At 43.8% G+C, this 25,171-nt stretch overlaps 1 protein-coding gene and 1 non-coding gene across 2 annotated transcripts; one reads left to right on the top strand and one right to left on the bottom strand.

Moving 5' to 3' along the window:
* Window positions 1-722: 722 nt before the first annotated feature.
* On the bottom strand, window positions 723-19,401 carry LOC148825850 (uncharacterized). Its single transcript, XM_088926252.1, has 3 exons — window positions 18,822-19,401; window positions 1,843-2,802; window positions 723-1,758 (listed from the first exon to the last, which is right to left on the bottom strand). The coding sequence occupies exons 1-3, from the start codon at window positions 19,399-19,401 to the stop codon at window positions 809-811; spliced, it is 2,490 nt and encodes an 829-aa protein (XP_088782378.1). The 3' UTR covers window positions 723-808.
* Window positions 19,402-22,953: 3,552 nt separating this feature from the next.
* On the top strand, window positions 22,954-23,025 carry trnat-ugu (transfer RNA threonine (anticodon UGU)). Its single transcript has one exon. It is a non-coding gene; the product is annotated as a tRNA-Thr (tRNA).
* The last annotated feature ends 2,146 nt before the right edge of the window (window positions 23,026-25,171 follow it).

Raw genomic sequence — 25,171 nt, 5'->3', positions numbered from 1 at the left:
GAGATTTCTGCTGCGGTGCGCTGCTGATGCTCCCTGAAGACCGGCTAGTTAGTGTTGGCTGAAACTAGCAGAGTTTGCACACAGAAAAGTCACAATCTTTAGACAGGAAGAAGACCGGTTCGTTCCCGATGTAGCGCGAGTCCTGAATACTGATATTCAGCTGTCCACAGTTCCGACCGTAGTTCACTCGTTGATCAGGTGAGCGTTCGTGGTGGGTTCACGAGGCTTGCTGCTGGGCTAACCTCGGGTGGATCCTTTGGTTACACGCTGGCAACCTCCGTTCTCAACTCTTAGAACAAGGAAAAGTCCTGGCACTGGGACACACTCGCCGTTACATGACTGTCTGAGCCGAGTCTGAGGATGTCCAGGAGGAGCTGGAGTTGTACCTGGAGGAACTACGGTCACTCATTGGTTGAAAGTTCCATGGGCATTCGAGAATCATTTTGTGACTTACTGCTACAATTAACAATTGTCCCAGTAAATGCACAAACCCCTACATTTACTGGCGCCCCGTGTGAGGATGAATAGCTATGAACTCTGACCTTGGGGTTGTAAACCACTTGGGATGAGACTCTCCCTTGGAATCTCCCAGACAGTGAGGCACCAGAGATGACCATTAATTAGGGTGGCTGATGTGTCTCAGCTTTGGGAGTTGTTCCTTATCAGGACACTCTATCAGCTACAAAAACACCTTAAATGTGAACCAAATGGTATGGCCTCTCTGTATCAAGCACCACTTGAGATGAGGCAGAGAGAGACTGGCAAGGGAGCAGCAAACTTAATTCCTGTATTTTAATAAACCTTGCCGCTACAATGGTCTCTCTCTTCTGTGAATGCGCTGGTGGGTTTTTAAGTCACTTGACCGACTAAAACTCTTCCCACACTGACTGCAGCTGAACGGTCTCTCTCCTGTGTGAATGCGCTGGTGGGTTATTAAGCTACTTGACTGACTAAAACTCTTCCCACACTGACTGCAGCTGAATGGTCTCTCTCCTGTATGAATGCGCTGGTGGGATATTAAGCTACTTGACTGACTAAAACTCTTCCCACACTGACTGCAGATGAACGGTCTCTCTCCTGTGTGATTGCGCTGGTGGGATATTAAGTTACCTGAGTGACTAAAACTCTTCCCACACAGACTGCAGCTGAATGGTCTCTCTCCTGTGTGAATGCGCTGGTGTGATTGTAAGTGGTTTTTCCGACTAAAGCTCTTCCCACACTGACTGCAGCTGAACGGTCTCTCTCCTGTGTGAATGCGCAGGTGGGTTTTTAAGTGACTTGACTTACTAAAACTCTTCCCACACTGACTGCAGCTTAACGGTCTCTCTCCTGTGTGAATGTGCTGATGGGTTTTTAAGTCACCTGACCGACTAAAACTCTTCCCACACAGACTGCACCTGAAAGGTCTCTCTCCTGTGTGAATGTGCTGGTGGGTTTTTAAGTCACCAGACCGACTAAAACTCTTCCCACACTGACTGCAGCTGAATGGTCTCTCTCCTGTGTGAATGCGGTGATGTCGTTTTAAGATGTGTGATTGACTAAAACTCTTTCCACACTGACTACAGCTGAAAGGTCTCTCTCCTGTGTGAATGCGCTGATGCCTTTTTAAGTGACTTGACTTACTAAAACTCTTCCCACACTGACTGCAGCTAAAAGGTCTCTCTCCTGTGTGAATGCGCTGGTGTAATTGTAAGTGGCTTTTTACACTAAAACTCTTCCCACACTGACTGCAGCTGAATGGTCTCTCTCCTGTGTGAATGTGCTGATGTCGTTTTAAGTGGTGCGAGTGACTAAAACTCTTCCCACAATGACTGCAGCTGAATGGTCTCTCTCTTGTGTGAAGGTGCTGGTAGGGTTTTGAAATGCTAGACTGACAGAAACGCTGCTTCTCCCTGTGCCATAATGGCAGTTTGTCCACTCCATCTGAGCAAGGCCTTGAGTGATTCTTCCTCATCCTCTGATCGATCTGGGGTCTCTTATTCTGCAAATGCTCCATGGAATGGTCTTGCTCTGTGTGATGAAAGTGAGATTTGTTTTCTTCATTATGTCCCTCAGTGTGCTGCTCAGCAGTGTGAATCATCTGGGACTCCATCTCCAGCTCTCTGAGACTTAAACCATCCAGTTCATTCAGTTGTTCCTCTCTTTGCCCAAGAACAGACACACTCTCCAGTTCATTAAAACTTTCAATGATTTTCTCAGTAACCAGATTATTAAACCTGTGTGTAAAGTCATCAGATGCTAAGGGATCATATGATTGTTTGAGACTGTGCAATGACAGTCTCTCCACTTGAACAGAACAAGGCCTAATTATCAACCCCTGTAGGAGCTGCTGTTGCTCCTCCCTGTACTGACTCTCCTCTCGGTGCTGTATCTCAACACTGTTCTCTTCACCAGGTACATCAGTCTGCTGCTCTGCACAGTCAATCAACTGGGGCTCCATGTCCTGCTCTGTAAGATTAAAGACATCCAGTTCTTCACTGTGCTCTTGTACAGAGACACAACCCAGTTCATTACAACCTCGTGTAATATTGTTCGAGTCCAGATTATTCATCTTCTCTGTAAAATCATCACATACTAAGAGCCCAGGTGTCTCACTCTCAGGGTCTGTCTTCATCATGGGCACAGAGTCCAGATCCTTGACACTCTGTCTGCTCTCTGTCTGCTGCTCCCTGAGTTTCTCTTTCTCTTGTGTGGCAGTGAGCACTATCTCCTGCATCAGACTGGAGCCCCACTCCTCCTCACTGTGCTGCTGTTCAAGAGGAGCCCTTTCCCCAGCTTCAGAGAGAGTACTGGCCTCTGAGCCTGTAAACATAGGACAAGAAGACAAGACCTTTATAATAATAATAAAAAAACTATTTTATACAGCACCTTTAAAGGTGGCTTCTCAAAGCGTTTTATAAAATGACAACAACAAAAAATACACAATATAAGCACGATGAGAATACACAGTTAGAGGAGACAGTAGATGGTGGTACTAAGTACAGTAGGAGCAGAGGGGTAAAGAACAGTTAAATAAAGGCTCTTCTGAAGAAGAAGGTTTTGAGTCTGGATTTGAAGGAGTTTAGAGAAGGTGACTCTCCGATATCCTTAAGGAGAGAGTTCCAGAGCTTGGGGGGATAACAGGTGAAGGCCCTGTCACCCATTCAATGTAGACGGGCTTGGGGGACAGTAAGGAGAGCAGAATTAGAAGAGCGAAGGTTGTGAGGTGGGGAGTAGGGGGATAACTCAGACAGGTACCGAGCCATGGAAAGCCTTATAGGTGAGCAGGAGGATTTTTAAGTCGACAGGAAACTTGACGCAAGGACTCGACGCAGGAAGCCAGTGCAAGGACTCCAGGATAGGAGTAATGTGAACACTTGCACTAGACCTGGTCAGGATACTGGCTGCCGAATTGTGGACATACTGGAGTTTGTTCAATGGGGATTTAGAAACCCCAGAGAGTAGAGCGTTACAGTAGTTGATTCAAGATTAAACAACACTTTTCAGCCACAGTTAGTGATAACATAGGGCGTAGTCTAGCAATATTTTTTAAGTGAATGAAAGATGTTTTGACAACATTCTGCGCATGTGGGTCGAACGTCAAAAATCATCCCCAAGTTTTCAATTTAGAGTGAAGCTCAAGTACAAGACCATCTACAGATAGGGTTTCTTACTGGTTTTATAAAGTTGATGGGTGGTGCCAATAAGCATGGTTTCAGTCTTGTCACAGTTAACATGAAGGACATTTTGAGTCATCCAAGTTCTTATGTCAGAGATGCAATTAGAATAGAGACAGCCACATCAGCATAAGGTTTGGTATGTATGTATATATGAGTAACATTAGCATAGTAATGATAGCTGAGGCCATGTGATCTTAAAAGCTTCAAGCTAAAGCTGTAAGCTTTAAGCTACACAAACACACGTCTAGTATACTCGCAATCAATTTGGGTTGTTTAAGCATAGAGGAATAAGAGGGTTTAAGGGGGTTTCTAATATTATGTGATAGATATACAAGCTTTGTCAGAAACCTAACTACCATGTAAAAAATAAAACTACAGAAATAATAATAATACATTACATTAACACTGCACTGAGAAAGAGAGGGGTTCATGCAGACACACTGACTGCACACTACTGTACATTTACACTACACTGAGAGTGAGGGATTTATACTGACAAGAACAAACTGGAAATTACAGCATATTAAGACTGCACTGAGAGAGGGGGGTAAATACAGACAGACTGACTGGAAACTACAGTCCATTAACAATGCAATGAAAGAGAGGGGTTCATACAGACACACTGACTGGACACTCCAGTACATGAACACTGCACTGAGAGAGAGAGGGGTTCATACAGACACACTGACTGGACACTGCAGTACATTAACACTGCACTGAGAGAGAGAGGGGTTCATACAGACACACTGACTGGACATTCCAGTACATGAACACTGCACTGAGAGAGAGGGGTTCATACAGACACACTGACTGGACACTCCAGTACATTAACACTGCACTGAGAGAGAGAGGGGTTCATACAGACACACCGACTGGACACCCCAGTACATTAACACTGCACAGAGAGAGAGAGAGGGGTTCATACAGACACACCGACTGGACACTGCAGTACATTAACACTGTACTGAGAGAGAGAGAGGGGTTCATACAGACACACCGACTGGACACTGCAGTACATTAACACTGTACTGAGAGAGAGGGGTTAATACAGACACACCGACTGAACACTGCAGTACATTAACACTACACTGAGAGAGAGGGGTTAATACAGACACACCGACTGGACACTGCAGTACATTAACACTGCACAGAGAGAGAGAGTTCAATCAAACTTTATTGACAGAAAAAAAAACAAAAGTATTAATCAAGGGTCTTAAAACTCCATTTTAAGAATTAAGAGGGAAAAAAATCATAATTGGAATAAAACTCTTTCATTATTTATGATCCTGCACAGGATATTTCCAAAACACCAAAACTTTTCAAATGTTCTGAGGTCATTATGCGATTTGTAAAACAAAAATTCTAACGATATCCTGCTCTTCACCAACCCTTCGAACATCCTCACCAAATCTACAGACCCGGAACCAGAGATCTTATTTTTCCGAGTCCTGTAGATGGTGAGTTTGGCCTGGCCCAGCAGAAAATTAGCGAGGAGGGTCTGAGTTTTCCGTTTTTTTGTATGACCTACCCCAAACACGAAAATAACCTTGTTGAAGGCCAGGCCAAGGTTGGTGAAGAGCCGGATCAGTACGGCAAACATGGGCGACAGGCGGGGGCAGGCGCTGTAGCAGTGGAACACCGTCTCCCTCTGAGCGCAGAAGGGACAGGCGTCAGTCACCGCCGGGTCCAGAACCGACACAAACGAGTTGACCCCCAGGATGGTGTGCAGGACCCTCCATTGCAGATCACCAGCCCTCTTGTTGAGGGGAAATCTGTAGAGGCTACCCCAGGCAGGCCGGACGTCATCCGGCACTCCCAGACGAGCCCTCCAGGGAGTGTCAGGGAGCGCGGACAGCTGGGCCTGGTGCCTAGATGTTACGACTAGTCTGTACAGACATTTCCCCCCAACACCAGCTAGAGACCTCTCCTCTGAGGCAAGGGGCTCAAGGAGAGATCCCGTCGGTCCGGGACTGAGCGCAGGAGACACTAGCAGACCAGGGAAAGGAGGCTGTGTGGTTGGAATGCGATGATCCTCAAACAGACCCTGGATCAGCAGCATCTCCTCGAGAGGCAGAGCAGAGCGAAGCTGACTGAGAAACCTGTCTACACACCGCCCAAGTAAAGTCCAAGGAGCGGCCCGGTCCTATGTCCATTCGTAGATTGTGTATTAATGGTTCTCTGAGTGTCCAGTATAGACTGGGCCGCTCCTCTTCCCTCTGCACGCGCAGATGCTGCCAGGCCTCCAGGAGACTGCGCTGGAAAGGCGGCAGTGGAGACAGGTCAACCCTGCTGGTGTCCATCAGGAAGAGCACACAGTCGAGCCCGAGGTGTCCTGCTCGACGCAGCAGGGTGAAGGTCAGCTCCCTCCAGGACAGCGAGGCCGGGCCGAACAGCAGCTTCTGCACTGCCTGCAAGCGAAAGGCGTCCACCCGGCTCCGGATGTCGATTAGTCCTTGCCCTCCGTCCTCTCTGGGCAGATAGAGGACGCCCCTCCGCAGCCAGTGCAGTCCGTCCCAGAAGAAGTCGAGGAGCGTGGCCTGCAGCTCCTCGACCAGTCCGGCTGGTGGCTCCAGACACACCAAGCGATGCCACAACATCGAAGCCACCAGGGTGTTGACAATCAGAACCCGGCCTCTGTAGGAAATCTGGGGGAGCAGCCAGCGCCAGCGGTCCAGACGACCTTTCACTTTTTCAAGGAGCCCCTCCCAGTTCTTTTTCACGCTGGCCTCATCCCCCAGGTGCACCCCCAGGTATCTGAGTCCCCCTCTGGTCCAGCTGAGCCTCTCTGGCAAGACTGGGGGACCCATCTCGCTCCACTCCCCCAGGAGTAGGGTGCTACTCTTGGCCCAGTTTACTTTGGCTGATGATAATTCATTGAGTGAGCCGTTGGAAATCACTCAAAGTTGTCTGTAGCGCCCTGACATCCTGTTCTCCACTGACCACAACCATGATGTCATCAGCGTACGCCGAGATCTTGACAGTGGAATTGGGGCAGCCCGGGATGGACAGCCCCTTGATGACCCGGCGCAGCTGATGTAGCAGAGGCTCGATGGCAAGGGAGTAGAGCATTCCTGAGAGTGCACAGCCCTGCCTGACTCCCCTCCGCACTGGAAACGGAGCACTCAGCCCTCCGTTGACCTTTAGCACACTGAAGATGTCACTGTACAGCACCTGAATCATGGCAACAAAGACGGGGCTGAACCCGAAGGACCTCATGGTCCTCCACAAATACTGATGTTCAACCCTATCGAAGGCCTTTTCCTAGTCTAACGAAATGAGACCAGTGTCTAAACCCAATAGTCTGGAGGTGGCCAAAACATCTCGAATCAGAAAAATGTTATCAAAGATTGACCTTCCGGGCACGCAGTACGATTGGTCGGAGTGCACCACAGACCCCAGCACCACCTTCAGACTGTTGGCCAGAGCCTTGGACAGGATTTTATAATCCACACACAGCAAGGCAACAGGTCTCCAGTTCTTAATGTCACACAGGTCCCCTTTCTTGGGCAGCAGGGTGACAACAGCTCTCCTGCAACTCAGTGGCAGGTCCCCCTGCTCCAGACTTTCCAAATATACATCGAGCAGGTCAGGACCCAGCACAGCCCAGAAGGCACGATAGAATTCGGCTGGCAGGCCATCGAGGCCAGGGGTCTTGCCATTGCTCAAGCCACTGAGTGCGGTGGAGAGCTCCTCCAGGGAGAGAGGCCTCTCCAGCCCTGCCCTCTCCTCTTCGGGGACCTGTGGAAGGTCTTCAAGGAACCTGCGTGTGCGGACCGAGTCCTCACTAGCCTCGCTGGAGAAGAGCGCTTTATAGAACTGCACGGTCCTCTTCTGGATCTGCCCGGCCTCGTGCAGCTCCTGCCCTGTCTCCAAGCGCAGGCAGTGGATCTGCCGGCTCTGGCCCGGTTTCTTCTCTAGGCCGAAGAAATAGCGAGAAGAACACGAGGCAGTCACAGAAGTGAGCATCGTCAAGCAGCTGGGTATTAAAGTGCCAGTAGGCACTGCGGGACCCCACTGATGGCACAGCGACTGTGCAGACAGTGAGACAGTGGTCCGACAGGCCCACTGGACAGATGGAGCACTGCTTGACGATGCTGTAATGATTTTTACGGCAGTAGAAACGGTCTAGCCTGGCCAGAGAGAGGGTATTCCCCCTGACCTGGGCCCAGGTGTACTGCCTCGTGTCCCCATGACATCTCCTCCAGATGTCGGTGAGGTCAGACTTGACGAGGATCCTGCGCAGCTCCCTGGCCGACGGGCCATGTGGCTCTGCGTGATTCCTGTCCAGTGTGCTGCTCTCTGTGCAGTTGAAATCCCCCCCCAGGAAGACCAACTCTTCAGGCTGGCAGGTCGCCAGCGCAGTCTCAAGCTCCCTGAAGAGGGTGACCCTCTCCCCGCCGTCAGTGGGTGCGTAAACGTTAATAAAAACAAAGGTTTTCTTCCCGACAACTACTCGCACGAGTAGCAGGCGACCCTTCACCACCTCCTGGACGGCGATAGAGAGGGGCTTGAACCCCACAGAGAACAGCACTGCGACCCCCGCGCTCACAGGGGACCCGTGACTGTACACGATGTCCCCCTGCCACTCCCGCTGCCAGGCGACGATGTTGGAGCTGTCGGTGTGGGTCTCCTGCAGGAACGTCACCTGCAGGCTCTTTTCTTTGATAATCTCCAACACCGCAGCTCGCTTCAAAGCCCTCCTGCACCCATTGGTGTTCAAACTCCCTATCCTAATGTCGCCCATGTTTGCGGAAAAGAAAAAAAGAAAGAACATCAAACACGAACAGACATGTAGCACGCAGACGGATAGTGATGTGACGTGAGGGACAGGACTCATTCGTGCTGAGGTGCGTTCCGCGGTCCTGCCCTGATCTTTCCTAATAGGCTCTTCAGACGCCATCTCTCCTGATCGCTGAAGTCATTCGCACCCGAGCCCCTCTTCAGATGGCGTGTCGCGGAGAGGACAAAGAGCTCGGTGTCGGGAAAAAAGTCCTCGACCACAGTTCCCCTCTTACCTTTAGTCTTTTCTAAGAATTCCCTGATGCTCTGGAAACTGTAGCCTCCTCTGCAGCTCCGCCGGGCCGAGGAGCCCGAGGCGAGGGAGGAGTCGGTGAATCCGCCCTCGTCGTCGCTCCCGGACTCCGAGGAGCTACGGGCGGCGGCGGCGAGGACACTCCAGCGCGTCCTCACTCTCCCGGTGTCGGAGTCACTCGCGGCCCCCGGGCCGGCGACAGAGCCGCCCTCCACCGAGCTCTCTGTGCTGCGCTTCTTCTGCACCGCACTCTGCACAGATTTTTTCGTGCGCTTTCTCCGCGGCGTCTTAAAACCATCATCTATTTTTTCAGATGATAATTCATTTCCTCCCCACACCGTGTCTACAATTTTCGCTGGCGCTTGAGACGCGTTTTCCCCTGTCGGTGTCACTACCTGCTCTCTCTCTCCCTGACTCTCCTGAGCAGCGCTCATCTCTCCGCCAGCGCTCATCTCTTGCTCTCCGGTGTGGGGGGCTCCCTGCTCTTCTGAGGGCTGCGGTGGTCCACTCTTAACTATCTGCTCTCCTGCTTGGGACGCCACCGGCTCGGGCTCACCTGCTCCCTCCAGCGATCTCCTCTCCTGCACCCCGGCCGTGGGCTCTGACTCCCCGCTGCCTCCCTGCGCTGCTCCGCTCCCCGCTGCCTGACGCTGTCGGCTAGCCTCCTGTGCGCCCTCGGGCTGAGGCTCCCTACCTGTCTCTTCCTCCACCTCCGGGCAGTTCTTCACCACATGCCCCTCGCTCCCGCACCTGAAGCACTTCATCGATTCCGAAGTCACGAATACAACATAGTCACAGCTGTCAATACGAAATTTAAGGGCCACATTGATCTCTTCTGTGGGGTTTTATAGGATGACGTAGACCTGTCTCCGGAAAGAGAAGACGTGCTTCAGCTGCGGTGCCCTGCAGCCCAGAGGGACCCTCCTGATCGGAGAGACCACCTGTCCGTACCGGGACAGCTCCCTCTCCAGCAGCTCGTTCCTCATGAACAAAGGCACGTTGGAGAGGGTGATCTTTCGAGCCGGGGCCGCGAGAGGCAGTACCGGGGTGAAGGTGCCGTCCAGGACGACTCCCTTCTCCACCGGGGTGTTTGCCAAATCGGTAGACTGCAGGAAAATGACTATACCTCCACTCATGCGGGAAGCGGACCTGATGTTCCTGCAGCCCACGACCTCCCCGACCGCAAGAACGCACCTCTCAAGCGGACAGAACTCCGCAGGGGAGATTTTCACACCATGGCGTCGAGTTAGTTTCTCAAAGGAGAGGTCTGGAGGATCAGAGCCTCCAGAACCGGCCATGATGAGAAAATAAACCCCGCTTTTCCCCCAAAAAGACAGAAAAACACAAACCCAGTGAAGAAAACACCGCCACACGATCAAACCCACCGAAGCTCCGCCCACTCACCCACTCAGTCTCGCGAGAAACACAGAGAGAGAGAGAGGGGGGTTCATACAGACACACCGACTGGACACTACAGTACATTAACACTGCACTGAGAGGGGGGTTAATTAGCTCTGTAAAGTTGCCCCCCCTACAGACAGCACAAACAATGAAACTTACCTCATTCGTTAGTGCTATGTTTCTGTCGGTTTGTGCTGTTAAAAATAGCGTTTGTGCTGCTTTCATTCCTGAGATATAGCGCCTTGTTTTTCTGGTGATCACGTGACCATGCACGGTGACTTGGACCTCCAGTAACCCCATCTGCCGAGTTCAAGCACTCTGTTACCAGCGTGAGAGTAACAATTCTGCAACTTTGTTCCTCTGCTTGCCCAGGTAGGGGGCGGCGGTGGATTTTGCATTTAATATCATTATCTTCTATGTGTTTGTGTGAACAGGAAAATTAAATTTGTCTCCAATATCATACCCGAATTAGAGGAGTTGCGGGTGTAATCTTAAAAAGCGAACTTTAGCAAAATTGTATATTCTTACAAAGAGGCTTTAACAAACAAGTCTTAATACCTCATAGCATTGTCCTTTTTTAAAAATCATAAGAAGTAATCAGTTTCGCATTGTCTCCTTCTTGAATAAACAGGCATCAAGGGACGTGTGAAGATTCCACCTGTCTGTCGAGCCACGTATTTAAAAAGACTTGAATTTGCAACTTTCTGAACCATTGTTGCTCTTTTTTATGCAAAGCTAAAGTGAAAAGGAACCAGGACTTCAGGACTTTTATTTTTAAGGGGCACTATGTACAAAGTTTACACAAGTTCATCACACATCCGAGAAACAAGAGTCTACCATCTCACACATGAACACTGCGGCAATATTGGAAAATATTTTTATTTTCACAGAACAGAAGTGAACATATATCTAGGTTCTCTGAAAAACTGGCATTATCCACGTGTTTGTATTAACAGGGGTCTTATGCGCAAACATGAAACGATTAGCTCACAGTTCTTTTATCTGTGTTTCTAGTCAGTCCTTGGTGTAGAATACAGCATGAGGGCACACCTTGACCTCTGAATACACAAATATGACTACAAAGACATTTACAGGTACCAACACACTCAGTACTTAAATTACTGGATGTGATGAAAACAATGAATGCAATTTGTTTTCCGACTCTGTCTGGTCGGGTGGGGGTGGATGTTTTACATTTTAATATAGCGCCTTCTTTTTCTGGCCGTGATGTCACTCTGTGCCGTCGGCACCATACAAAACCGCAAGTTCACAACCACCAGATCTTTCAATTGTGATCTCTTGATCAGCTGACCCCAGCCTTTGCAGTTGATGTTTGATTTATTATCTGCATCTCTGGCGAAGACCTCTTCTTCCAAATCGTAAGTTACTTTACAAACTAGAAATGCTATACTGTAATTATGATGCTACGTTGACGTTCCCATGAATTTATTTTAAAGTAAAGATATTTGAGAAACTTGTTTTATATCGTGGGGAATACCACAAAAATTAGTAAGCTTCATTTGTCGTTATCATGATATTTCTACACATGCAAGTGAAACTTGAAAGGATTTGTCACACTTCTGAATTTAAATTATAATGTTTTGTTTCTGTAACTGTTACAAGGAGAACTGAACCCCCAAAAATCTTTGACATGTTACAAATTGCTGATGTGAAAGTTGAAATGATTAAGTGGTGAATGCAATGCTTTAAAAACATATCATAAACGAAAGAAGTGGTGATGGGCCTTGGTATTGCAGTAAACGTGAGTAGGCGGGTCTAAAAAATATTAATTTATCAATTTCTATCTACATATACAGAGACTTTTTGATGTGCACTTAAACTGTAATCCATAACAATGTAAAAAACTTAGTTATTTTCATTTACGCGGTGGAGGGAAGTCCCCATTACCTGTAGAGCGCTTTCACTGGGGTTTCCAGAGAAGCACTATGTAACTGAAAGGATATTATTATTAATCACGTAAAAATTGGGAAAAAGAACAGTTTAAGCCAGGTTTGGTGAAATTCATTTTTTGTTTTTGTTTTTTTTAATCGGACTTCTCTATACTTTGCATTAAACATTTCCCATAATACCCGGGCCATGGGTCTAGCTAGGGATTCAGCCATCACATGAACACTAAGATTAAAGGGTGACATCATGGAGCTAACAAAAGAGAAGTGTAAAGCTCGCCACGATTTGTTGTTTGAGATTTCAGTTCTAAGCAATATGCAGTGTTTTGCATTCATCCTTATTTCTTTCTGGGGATTTAAACTACTCATCAATTGCTTTATTTTTTTTAAACTTTGAGCGGTCCGATTCCATGTACTGAACTACATATTTGTGATGTTTGATTGTTAATTCTTAATTGTGTATGAAAGTAGATATCAGACCTACTGCATGCAATAGCTTATTAAGGAGCTGTTGCCTTTCTATTGTTCCATTACCTGTAGAGAGGAAGAGGAGTTCATAATGTATGTTAAAGTACCTGCCTCTTTGAAGTTCTGAGCATCTTTGGGAATGTTTGCATGGTTTATGTTGTTTGTATCATGTCGCAGAAGCAGCAGACATGAAACTGGTGATTCCACTATTGTAGTAAATGTAGTAGAGTTAACCATTTGACAATAGATTAAGGTCTGCCTTCACAGAGCATAGAACAGGATAAAATGAGTTTTGTGTGAGCTTTATTAAGTTATACCCTCACACAACAGAGTATATTAAGGAAGTACAGAATTGGTATAAAATTGCATCATTTGGTGTGTTACACTGTTACCACACTTAAGAGACCAAGGAAATGTACTGGATTAAAGCTCTGCATTGTTCATTGTTATTCTGACATTGTTAAACATTTTACACATTGTTTGGTTACGAAAGTCGATGTGAGGACAGGATTTGTTTTTTTGTATTTTAAACAATGTATGTTGTTGCACCATAGTACTCATTCTACATATTTGCCCTTCATTCCAGGATTCATCACCCACAGGCACTGTTAGGAGGGTAGGAACTTAACAGTACTAACATTCAGGCTGTGCTGCCAGACATAACCTGACAAAAGAATATACCCAAGTGCTGCAGGACTGCAAAGGTAACAAAGAATCAATATATACATGCATAACAGATAAAATCACACTTAAAACCTCACACTTAGAACAAAAAAATAGCAGAAGGATACGATGCTTTTCCTTCTGATGAAGTTCTAGAAGAAATAGGTGTAGCTGGGGACCAAGAGCCAAGCTGTACCCTTGATGCATGCCCGACAGCATTGAAAGACTGGGTAACAGAAATCTGTGAAGAATTCAGGTTGCTTGCTGTGGACAGTGGTGATAGAGATAACCTGCATTTCCTACCGGAGATTGTTCCTCATCTCACGAGGCTTGCTTGCTATCTCCCACTCTGGACAGGCTTAATGGTTCCACTCTTCAAAAGTGTGAACATTACTGCAAGTTCAGCCAATGAGGAGGCGGATTTCAAAAACCTAATACAATCAGTGCTGAAGCATGACACTCTGCCAATGCGAGTTGACAAGTTCCTTATGAAGCACCTAGCACACATAGGAGGTATGAGAATATCAATGGGTGCTCATAGTGTTTCCCAGCAGTGTGAGAGGGCCGTTGTCAGTGCTACCACCTGTGAAGCAGAGACATCCAGCACTACTTAAAAAACGGAAACCATCTTTTTATCTTGTGCCTTGTTCTGAGTGGTTACAACATAGATTGTTCGGTTCCTGTGAAAAAGGCTGTAGTGGCTCTGATGAGGAATGGAAGCAGCAGAGACCTGCCCCCAGTAAAGGTGAGTGGAGTGTACTGAACACTTGTGCATTTGATGTCAGTGCCTATGCAGTGCCTATTGTGGTAGCAGGACTTCTAGCAGCTATGTTAATCAGGCTGTAGATAGCATAGAAATATTTCAACTGGTGAAACATTTGGCACAGAAAGGTGTGCACAAAGATGTTTATATTCTAAGAGCTAAAATTTTGAGGGACATCTTTGGTGCAATGAAAACAGAGTCAGAGCTACAATAAGTGAGAGCTGAATGTAATATTTCAGAAATCATAGCAAAAGTGTTGTTAACACTTGTTCAAATTACAGATGTGCAGAACACTCTGATAGAAATGCAAGTTTGTGACCCAGCTTTATCAGAACACATCTTGTGTAATGGTACTGTAGAGCACAGCTTGTCAACTAGGCAACATTGACTGTGACATGGGAGATTGGCTGAGTCGTGAAGAAAACACTGTCCAGTCTCAAAATATCTTTGAGAGTCAACTTTCAGATTTTCCACATAACCTGGAATTAAATGGGACCTTCAAATTAAGAGGTGTCACTGCGTTCTGCCCACCTGTCCTGGGTCATTACATTGCATATTGCAAAAGACACGACTTCACCTGGGAGAAATCTGGCGATCTAACAAAGGCAGTCATATCTGTGTCTTCAGAGCTCAAGGTGTGCCCTCATGCTGTATTCTACACCAAGGACTGACCAGAAGTACAGATAAAAGGACTGAGCTAATCGTTTCATGTTTGTGCATAAGACCCCTGTTAATACAAACACGTGGATAATGCCAGTTTTTCCAAAGAACCTAGATATGTGTTCACTTCTGTTCTGTGAAAATAAAAATAATTTCCAATATTGCCACGGTCTGCATGTGTGAGATGGTAGACTCCTGTTTCTCGGATGTGTTATGAAACTTTGTACATAGTGCCCCTTTAAAAAAAAAGTCCTGAAGTCCTGGTTCCTTTTCACTTTGGCTTTGCATAAAAAAGAGCAACAATGGTTCAGAAAGTTGCAAATTCAAGTCTTTTTAAATACGTGGCTCGACAGACAGGTGGAATCTTCACACGTCCCTTGATGCCTATGTTTACTTAAGAAGGAGACAATATGAAACTGATTACTTCTTCAGATTTTTAAAAAAGGACAATGCTATGAGGTATTAAGACTTGTTTGTTAAAGCCTCTTTTTAAGAACATACAATTGTTTGCTAATGTCACTTTTTAAGGCTACACTTGAAACTGTTCTAATTCGGGTATATTGGAGAAAATTTAATTTTCCTGTTCACACAAACGCATAGAAGATAATGATATTAAATGCAAAATCCACCGCGGCCCCCCCGTACCTGGGCAAACAGAGGAACAAAGTTGCAGAATTGTTCCTCTCATGCTGGTAACAGAGTGCTTTAACTCAGTTGACGGATTTACTCGAGGTCAAAGTCACTGTGCATGGTCACGTGATTAATGGAAAAACAAGGCGCGATATCTCGGGAACGAAAGCAGCACAAACGTTACTTTCAACGGCACAAACCGGCACAATCCCAGCACTAACAAACGAGACCGGTCCATTGTAGGGACAAGACATTGTAGGGAGACTGAGTGACATCACAACCCCCCAAAAAGAAGGCGCTATATCTCGTGAAAGAAAGTAGCTGGGAAGTTACTTTCAACGGCACAAACACAGCACTAACGATTGAGACCGGTCCAGTTCCCCTATGACATTGAAGGGGGCTAAGTGACGTCACGACCCCGAAAAAACAAGGCGCTATATCTTAGGAACGAAAGCAGCACAGAAGCTACTTTCAACGGCACAAACATAGCACTAACGAATCACGTGGGTTTCATTGTTTGTGCTGTCTGTAGGACGGGCAACTTCACGGAGCATACTACTTGAATGCAGAATCTCTTTCTGCGCGTTTAAGTGTTTAGAGAAAATTCCCACAACACTACTAAAAACTTTGCCCCTCTACTGAGCATATACTATATTTTCCTGATATAGGAAACAGAGCAAATAAAAGAATCACCATTTAATTACATGCAATACCAGATGCAATCTCTTACCATCTGAAGAGCAAGAGTTCACATGAAAGTACATCAAAACCTGATAGTTTCAACAAAAAAGTGTCTCTTGTGGGACAAATATTCAGGAAGCCGCTACAAATAATCATCTGGTACCAATTTTTCTATGTATATCACCATTCTCTCTTGTGCGTTAAGACTTTCAGCGATCCGGAACCCTGAATTACAATGGAAAATGGTTTTATATATATACTATGTACCAATATCTCTCAGTAACAAAAACAAAACCACAATAATATTATAAGAAGAAGGAGACATGTTCTCCTGGTTCTGTGGCTGAACCATATATATATACACAACAAAGAATATGCAAAAACTTTGTTTTAATCTGAAATTTTATATACAAAGATTTTAAAGTCACTACGTACAATAGATATTTATCATTAAAATCTTAAAATCATTCACTGATGATAACTTCTCAGTAATATGTATATTATATTGACATTTATATTGGTTATATATATATCACAGCCTGTTAAATATTCACTTTAAATTCATGAGCTCTTAAGCCCGTAGTGGTAGTGAGGACGAATCAGATGTTAAATCGAGGAAGGGAGACAGTAGATTGAGACCCACCCCCCAGACAGACTGAGAAAGGGTTCATTGTCACACAGATGAACACATTTGCAAGACAATGCGAGGCTCCGAACCGCAGCAGCCACAAATCCTGCTCCTGTGTCAATGTTAAGAGGGTTTATAAGACATTCAACACACATTTATTGATTCATGGCATAACTTGTCCTCCCTATTCACTAACATTATAAGACCATGTCCCAGTTTTCAAACTGTACACTAAGCCCTTTCTCCAGGTCCACACCATGACGCAGCATAAGAAGTGTGGACTTCAAGTACATGAGGATTTGAGAGGCACAGTTACAAAAAGGGGGGCATGGGACACCCCCCCAAGTGACGTCACCGGTTTGTTACGCAGGTCAAAACGCTTCCTGTGGTTGCTGCTGCTTTTGCAGTGAGTGAGTGCATGTGGACAGAATTTCTTAAAAATGTTTTTCCTTCCTCCATTCGCAGGCTGATGAACTTGAAACTCACCGCGTCTATCCCTGAACCAAAAGGGAGTGACGCATTGTGTTCATTCGTGTTGAGCAGACTCGACTCCAAACAGGCGAAGTAAACAAGGGAAAACTTGGTGATACCGCCCTGTTTATATGCAGCTCTGTGTTACTAAAGACATTTCAACTCGACTATCCCAGTACACAAATGACAGTAGAAGGAAAATCATTCATTCGCTTTCTTTCAATGCAAACTAGGCTGGACCTCAAAGCTTTGTACTATTGAATACGTCTATTATTAAATATTCCATCTACAAAATATACCGCAGGTTAACCAATATTATTTTCATCAAAATGGGGTGGCGAAATCAAATCTGTACGTCAAAACATTGTACCTAGAACACAAACAGGATGAATCTGAATGTAACACAATCTACAGACGAAAATAATACATACAGCATGAATACTTAAAGTAGTTCACACAGGGAGCTGTGTCAGCATGCGTAGGCTGCAAAGGAACGTAGAGGTTTATTCCTGTGCTGAAAAGAGAAAAAAAGAAACAACATTCTGGCTATGGAGCCTTCTTCGGGCGTCAAAACCTTCTTCTACAGCTGAAATGTTGTTTCTTATCTTTCCAGCAGGGAATAAACCTTTACTTGTTCCCGAACTGAAGGTAGTCTAATTTATGTAATTTTGATACATAAAATATGCACATATTAAAACCATAAAAAAATAATATTTTAGTTTCCAATTTTGGGGGAAAAGCAAGCGCTATCTTGATATTAGTGGTTCTATAATAATTAAGCCTGCTTTACTACACCAGCTACATGACTTCTTCGTTGGGTATTCCTCAGACTATATTCAGAAGACGGCAAAACAGAGCACAAAGCAATAACTCATCATAGCAATTAACAGGGTCTAGGAGGTGAAGCTGATCAAACAAAGTTGTAATCATTTTCTTAAGACTTTTTTGTGCACTGCAGAAGATTGAAAAGGGCAGCAGAGGACAGTCGGGGATGTAACTTCACTAAATTGCCAATATTTAACACACTGACTGGACACTCCAGTACATTAACACTGCATTGAGAGAGAAAGGGGTTAATACAGACACACTGACTGGACACTCCAGTACATGAACACTGCACTGAGAGAGAGAGGGGTTCATACAGACACACTGACTGGACACTCCAGTACATGAACACTGCACTGAGAGAGAAAGGGGTTCATACAGACACACTGACTGGACACTCCAGTACATGAACACTGCACTGAGAGAGAAAGGGGTTCATACAGACACACTGACTGGACACTCCAGTACATGAACACTGCACTGAGAGAGAGAGGGGTTCATACAGACATGCTGACTGGACACTCCAGTACATTAACACTGCACTGAGAGAGAGAGGGGTTAATAAAGACACACTGACCAGACACTCCAGTACATTAACACTGCACTGAGAGAGAGGGGTTCATACAGACACACTGGCTGACTGGACACTGCTTTAATGTACAATGCGGTACAATTACACTGCACAGAAGAGATAGTTACCGCCACGTCGATAAATAATCTGCCCACAAACATATTTCCAAGACTCCAAAGTCTCCTAAATTGGTTTTCACATAAAGAAAGTGTATCAGTTGATGACAAATTCAATAATACTTAGACAAAACCGAGTTTCTGGCCACATTCAAAGAACAGCAATAACATTAATGAGAATATAACCAGACCACAACTAGTTTAGTTCGCAGAAAAGAATCCCTCGGCAACATCACAAACCTCTCCTACTTCGCTCTGCATCTCTCCACTACAGATTCAACAGTGAGGAAGTTAAAAACACCGTTCTTAAACACAGACATTACTACATAAAAGTCACCGCACTTACCCGACGGCTCCGTTTCTTCATTTGTTTCTGCAGTGATTTCACAGGGAGGCATGAGTCCAACATGATCTGTCCCTCCCTGATCTCCTCCTGCGCCCGACTCCTTCTCCCACAGCTGCAGTCGCACTTTAAAGGTCTCGTTTTCCTTCATTCGCGTTATTTCTGTCCCGAAACTGTCCTCCACACACTGTGTGATATTAATCACGGCCCGACTCACCAAGATCTGGGAGACGCTGCGGAGTTTGTCTTGAAACTCGTTCTCAGAGTCAGACATCCTGTTTCGGAAAACTTCTGAAACTTCATACACGAACGATTTGAGCAAAACCTCCATGAAACAGTGAAGCTCGTTTTCCTGCTTCATTTGCGCGATTTCGACCCCGAAACCGTTGTCGACAGACGTGATTTTAATCAAGACCCGTCTCGCCAGAACCTCAGAGATCCGGCGGAGTTTTTGTTCAATCGACTTCTCGGAATCATCTGTCCGGTTTCGGAAAACTTCCGAAACTTCATGCACGATCGATTTAAGCACAATCTCCATGAAAGAGTGCGTCTCAGTTTTCAGATTAAGCAACAGATGCTCCATTTTTTCAGAGTCGATCTAGAAGACACAGACAAGTCCTGCAGCTGCCACGGCTGCAAACACGTGGGTTTGAACACAGAAAGCAAAATGTGGTCATAGAGAGGGCTTCCGGGTTATCAGATGAACTTCCTTAGTGACCGTTGCTATAAACCACAAAAATATTCGAATAATAAAAATCTGAAAAAATAGTCCAGAATAGATGTTTGCGTTATATTATAGTGTAACGTATACGGCCGACATTGTTTTATTTTTATTAAATGTGTAAATAATTTACAAATACAACTAGAGGAGCAGAAACAGATACAAGAGAAAGAAAACACGAACAGAAAAAAAAAATTAACTGGCAGAGGTAACGAAGTAAATTATATTTTTTACATATATCAAATGTTTTCCTTGCTTAAGCATTTTTTTTTATTTTTATAGAATTTAAATAATATTTCAACTCCATCTGAAAAGTACTAAAAGGGGGAGTATTATTGGACCATTTTGATTTATGAATGTGAAATTTACTCAGAATGACTAATAAATTTGCTATAAATAAATTATTTTTTAAAAAAGGTCTCTTACACAGTTCAATATCAAAGTCCTTAAACCTAAAAAAAAACACCTTTAAATGCCTACAAACAAAATTCCGCAAGTCTTTCCAAAACAACTTCACAAACACACACCTTACAAGTAAATGTACCAAAGATTCCCTTTCAACCCGGCAAAAAATGCACAAATCATCCTGCTCATGCTTAAAATTAGACAGTACTTATTTAACTGGATAAAACCTATGAACAATTTTAAATGATATCTTTTTAGCTTTATTTGTAATACAATATCCATCAGGAGTTATCCAAACTAACTTCCAATTTATATTTTCAAATGGTGCATTCCGAAAAGATCAACTTGACACGCATGCCTTTCCTGTATAAAATAAAAATCATCTCTCATTTTTTTACAAAACAAATCGCTTTTCTTTTTACAACATTTCGAATACCGTTAATTTAATAGAAACATCTACCTTAATTTCTTATTTATTCCGCACGTCTGCAGTCACTGTTTACATGTCTGCATTGTTTACTTGTACGTTGTCTACTGTTTGTACAGTATATTGTCTTGATGCACTGTCTGTACTTTGTGTAAAGTATCTATATCTATGCTCTTGCAGTCTCCTTCCTCACCGCTCCTGCTCGCTCGACACTCAGTCTCTATGCCTGGGCTCGTTGAATCTCTGTCCAAGTCATTTGGATCTTAATGACTATATGAACAAAAAATAATTTCAGGTTTACAAATTTGACACCCACTCAATTTAGTGTGCACACGTTTCTTGTTACAGAGGGGAAAAAATGCACGACATGAAATTTCTCATGCTCACCTATAAGGCCCTGCATGGCTTGGCACCTCAGTACCTGTCTGAACTATTATCGCCCTACTCCCCACCTCGCAACCTTCTCTCTTCTAATTCTGCTCTCCTAACTGTTCCCCAAGCCCATCTACATTCTGTGGGTGACAGGGCCTTCTCCTGTTATGCCCCCAAGCTCTGGAACTCTCTCCCCAAGGATATCACAGAGTCACCTTCTCTAAACTACTTCAAATCCAGACTCAAAACCTTCTTCTTCAGAAGAGCCTTTATTTAACTGTTCTTTACCCCTCTGCTTTTCTTAGTACCACCATCCACGGTCTCCTCTATATATTGTAATTGTGTTTTATCTTGTGTATTTTTATTTATTGTTGTTGTCATTCTGTAAAGAGCTTTGAGAAGCCACCTTTTAAGGCACTATCCCCATGTACCCCATGTATTAAGAAGACCCCCCTATTCCAGTATATTACCTGTAGTGTTATATTAAAAAAATCATAAAAAATAAAGAACACTTTTACAACCCAAAGCAAGGTTGTATAAGGTGAGGGGGGCTGTCTGATGTGTAAAACACTTGGTTGTAGCATTGTGAATCTTGTGCTTCAAATGCTATTGAGTCATGAAGAGGACCTCCCTATCCCAGTGTATTGCATGTCTAATCGGTGCCGTATTGAAAAAATCATAAAAAAAAACTGAAAGAGGTTTCACAACCCAAAGCAAGGCTGGGAAAGGTCAGAGGACCTGCTTAGTGTGTAAAACACTTACCTGCAGCATTGTGGGTGCTGTGGTTTAAATGCTATTGGCTTGTGAACAGCATCCCCCTATCCTAGTGCACAGTGCCACATTCAATAAAACCATGAGAAAAAGAGATTCACAACCCAAAGCTCTGCCAGTCTTCTGTGTACACAATCATGGACATCATGATTTGAACATCATGGGTGCTGTTTTTAAAAAGCTGTTGAGTAAAGAATAGGAATTGTCCTGCAGAATGAAAACAGGAAATAAAGAAAGGGTTTCAGAAATAAAACAAAGCTTTATTCCCATGCTGACAGTCTGGGTAATTGGAAACTGCTGTTCTGCTTCCTATGGTCATATATGGGTTTTTCGCATGAAACTTTATTGAGCAGTATTTCTGCGTTGTGAACGTATGTATGTATCCCCCAGTGTTCCAGATGGTGCGTAATTGCGCATCAATCAAAACCCCCGAGTGTCAGAAAAGAATAATTAGCTCACTGATATGTTTATGGAGGGGTTGTGAAAATTTTCAAAGTCGTGGTCTTTAAAATGCATTTGGTTTGAAGGCGTTCTGTGTTATATGATATGTGATATGGACACAAGAATATTCGTGCGTGGAATAAAAAGACAAACTGAAGGCTGTGCGAACATTCACAATGTAGTTTATACACAGAGCAATTGTATATACAAAGCAATTGTTTCATAAAAACGCTACAGGCGTGCCAAAATCGTTTATGAACTTCAAGCTAACTTTACCCCGGTCAAAGTGATGAAGACACAGACATTCAATGAAAACGAATTCGATTCACTCAAGGCTCCGCTCTTTTGTTGTGATGTCATTTTAATTAATGTTAGCTGTGATTAGGTGTCGTTTTTGTCTCTTTTAACTTAAGAGTTAAAGAGTTTAAGAGTCTGCTCCTTTCTTACTAGTATAGAAATAACATGTTCCATGTTTACAACCACCACTATAAATTATTTGTTCAGCTCTAATGCCTGTCTGCGTTGACAAGGCATCTCAAAATGACATATTAAATAAGAACACGATCCTTCTGGTTACCATTCCTGTGGTTGGAACGTTGTTTCGCCCTTTTTCGTTCTTCTACAATATTTACAGACAGGGCTTTATCACTGGAGTTGTACAGAAGAAGTGTGAATCGGTCCATGAAAATCATCAGTACTGCTGTTGTTCTATGCGTAGTTTAACCGATAGCACTTAAAAGATGCAAAAAGCTTTCAAAGAAAACAGAATTGAAAGACAGTAGAGTAAGGAGGTAAAAAAGCACTCCCCCGTCGAGGAATTAACCACCGTCGCCCGTGTGACTGGATATAAAAATAACTGATTCGTTTTTGCCCAGTCTCTGGAAGCTTCAATGTGATTATTTTTCCTTCCTTATTTCTTCAATCCCATGAATTTACTCTGTAGTAGAGGAAACACGAAAGTGGGAAATTGCAGGCATTCTCCATGCGCACACACCGTTGGGGATGTAGCTCGGTGGTAGAGCGCATGCTTTGTATGTATGAGGTCCCGGGTTCAATCCCTGGCATCTCCACGTGCTTTATATTATTGTGCTCACATCGCAATCTTCTGTTGAGTGAGAACTCTTTGTTGGTGTTCATAGAGAGCCAGGTTTACACAATTAAGTTCAGTCACACACGAAGTGCTACAGTGTTGCTCTGCTGTTTTAAATGTACCTCCAAAGCATTTAGTTCTGTTAACTACAACAAATGATTTGAACTAATTTAACGTCATATTCAGGAAATCCAGAGAACGTCTCCACACTTGTCATGGCTGTTGAAGAAATCACCTGTTAAATCTCACCTGGGATTTCTTGAGAAATCATTCAGCGAGCGAGTCCTCCCTCTGGACTCCGCACTAAATTGAAAGCTGCGCGAATTCCTCACTGCGTGTCTTGTACGGTTACAAGTGCTCTCGTGTAGATGTGGAGCACAGCCATAAGGACACTTTGAACTTTTTCCGTATGTGAAGGAAAAGGCAAAAGATCATGAATAGTATTAATCGTATAAAATATCCATGGTACAACTCGAGAAAGTACTGAAGGACTAAACAACGACTTTTGATGATTACAAGAGATTCAAGAAACACAACCGTCCGCACACGGGCTTGGATCCTGAACGCTTAAGTTAAGACAAAGCGAAGGAAACGAACTGTAAATTCTCTTCACGTCTTACAGTTTGTGAAATAAAACAATTTCTTACTTTCTTAATGATTTCTTACTGCTGATAGACGATTTATTGCATTTTAACAAAATCATAATTACAAACATTTTGGGTTAAACTGTTATTCACACACTCTAACGAAGATAAACGTTAGTGTCTTCCGGTGTGTGAGCCCATTTCTAATAAGAATAAAAAATAAGTTATATAAATTGAATTGTTCTATTTTTTATACTTACATAGTCTTATTAATATTTCAGTTAAATATTTTCTTCTGTAGTAATACTAGTCTCGATTTACAATTTTTGGACATGGTGCATCTTAAATAATTTTGTTATTAGTTTCGGTTTTGGAAAATCGCGCCCAGAAGCTACCAAAACTGGTAATGTTCACAAGATGTGTAATGCAATAGCAGCCTTCTGGGTGGAAAACAAAAACTATTTCTTGGTATGAATCCTAGCTCATTTATAGGCGGCATTCTAGGACTTCTCGCTTCAGAAATCCTGTCAACGCATCGTACATTTCTACTCCATCAATATCAGCAGTGTTATCACTACTAAACGCTAAGAATAGATCCTGGCAATACTTCATGAGATCTTCGTTGGAAAATTGTTTATTTTATTTTTTAAAAATATTTTCAATACCATCCAAAAAGTCAAGTTTCAATTGCATGCAACTGATGAGATCTCTCTTCGATGGAAGTTATAAGTACATCCAAAACACGTTTCCTGTGGATCCAGAAGAGGATTATTATGAGGCTCAAAACATGCCTGTCTCTTCTTTTTTTGAGGACGAATTGATTATTGACATGTAATCATTGGTTCAAAACCCAAATCATCTGGTATTGCTGTTGTTTCTTTGATAGTTTCTTCAAATTCTTCAATTGATCTTCGATATTGGGGGATAATATCATACAAGTTGTGGTTTTCTTTAAATCACCAATTTTATTAAAATTTCACCTTCTTTTACAGATGTCTTGCATGTATCACAAGATATAACAGTCTCCTTGCATCCTCAGGTAAAATGTTTAAAAAAGTACAACAAAAGTACAATATACTAAACAGCATTTATGGTTACATGTATATTAAAATGAAGGTACATATACCGAGATATTAAAATACAATTGTACAGTCCAATCCTAATAATGCTTGTGAAGTTCTCCAGCAAATCTGCACTGTAATTTTGAAGTATTATAGCTGAGAATGCAAGGTGAGTATGAAATTCAAATTAATTTCTTGGAAGCTGCTGATGTTGGTCATTATTGAGCATTCCAGATCATATTCACTTAAGTACTAAATTGATTACTTCTTGTAGCTTTAAACGTGCACAATATTTGCATTTCTTGCAAATATCAAGATGTTTTAGGTGTCACTGAGAACAATAATCGAGTTTGAGCAGATATTATGCTTACATGGGAATCACAAGATGTGCTCCTCTAGGTGGGCTTGAACTACCAATCTTCCGCTTAAGAGAAAGAGTAACAAGAACCAATGTTTTGCCAAGTAATTTGAAGTCATAGAT

Source organism: Atractosteus spatula, chromosome 10 (assembly GCF_055471065.1).
Source record: "Atractosteus spatula isolate fAtrSpa1 chromosome 10, fAtrSpa1.hap1, whole genome shotgun sequence".
Classification (NCBI taxonomy): Eukaryota; Metazoa; Chordata; class Actinopteri; order Semionotiformes; family Lepisosteidae; genus Atractosteus; species Atractosteus spatula.
The sequence above is the reverse complement of the archived record's forward strand: the minus strand, read 5'-3'. Positions and strand labels throughout refer to the sequence as shown.

What these genes read in the sequence shown, in the direction of transcription:
- LOC148825850 (XM_088926252.1), bottom strand. Translation starts at nt 19,401, where the DNA reads ATGGAGCATCTGTTGCTTAATCTGAAAACTGAGACGCACTCTTTCATG. An exon ending in TGAAGAAACGGAGCCGTCGG is followed by an intron (nt 2,803 to 18,821) that starts GTAAGTGCGGTG and finishes CTATGTTTACAG; the next exon opens with GCTCAGAGGCCAGTACTCTC. An exon ending in TTCAAAACCCTACCAGCACC is followed by an intron (nt 1,759 to 1,842) that starts TTCACACAAGAG and finishes GACATCAGCACA; the next exon opens with TTCACACAGGAGAGAGACCA.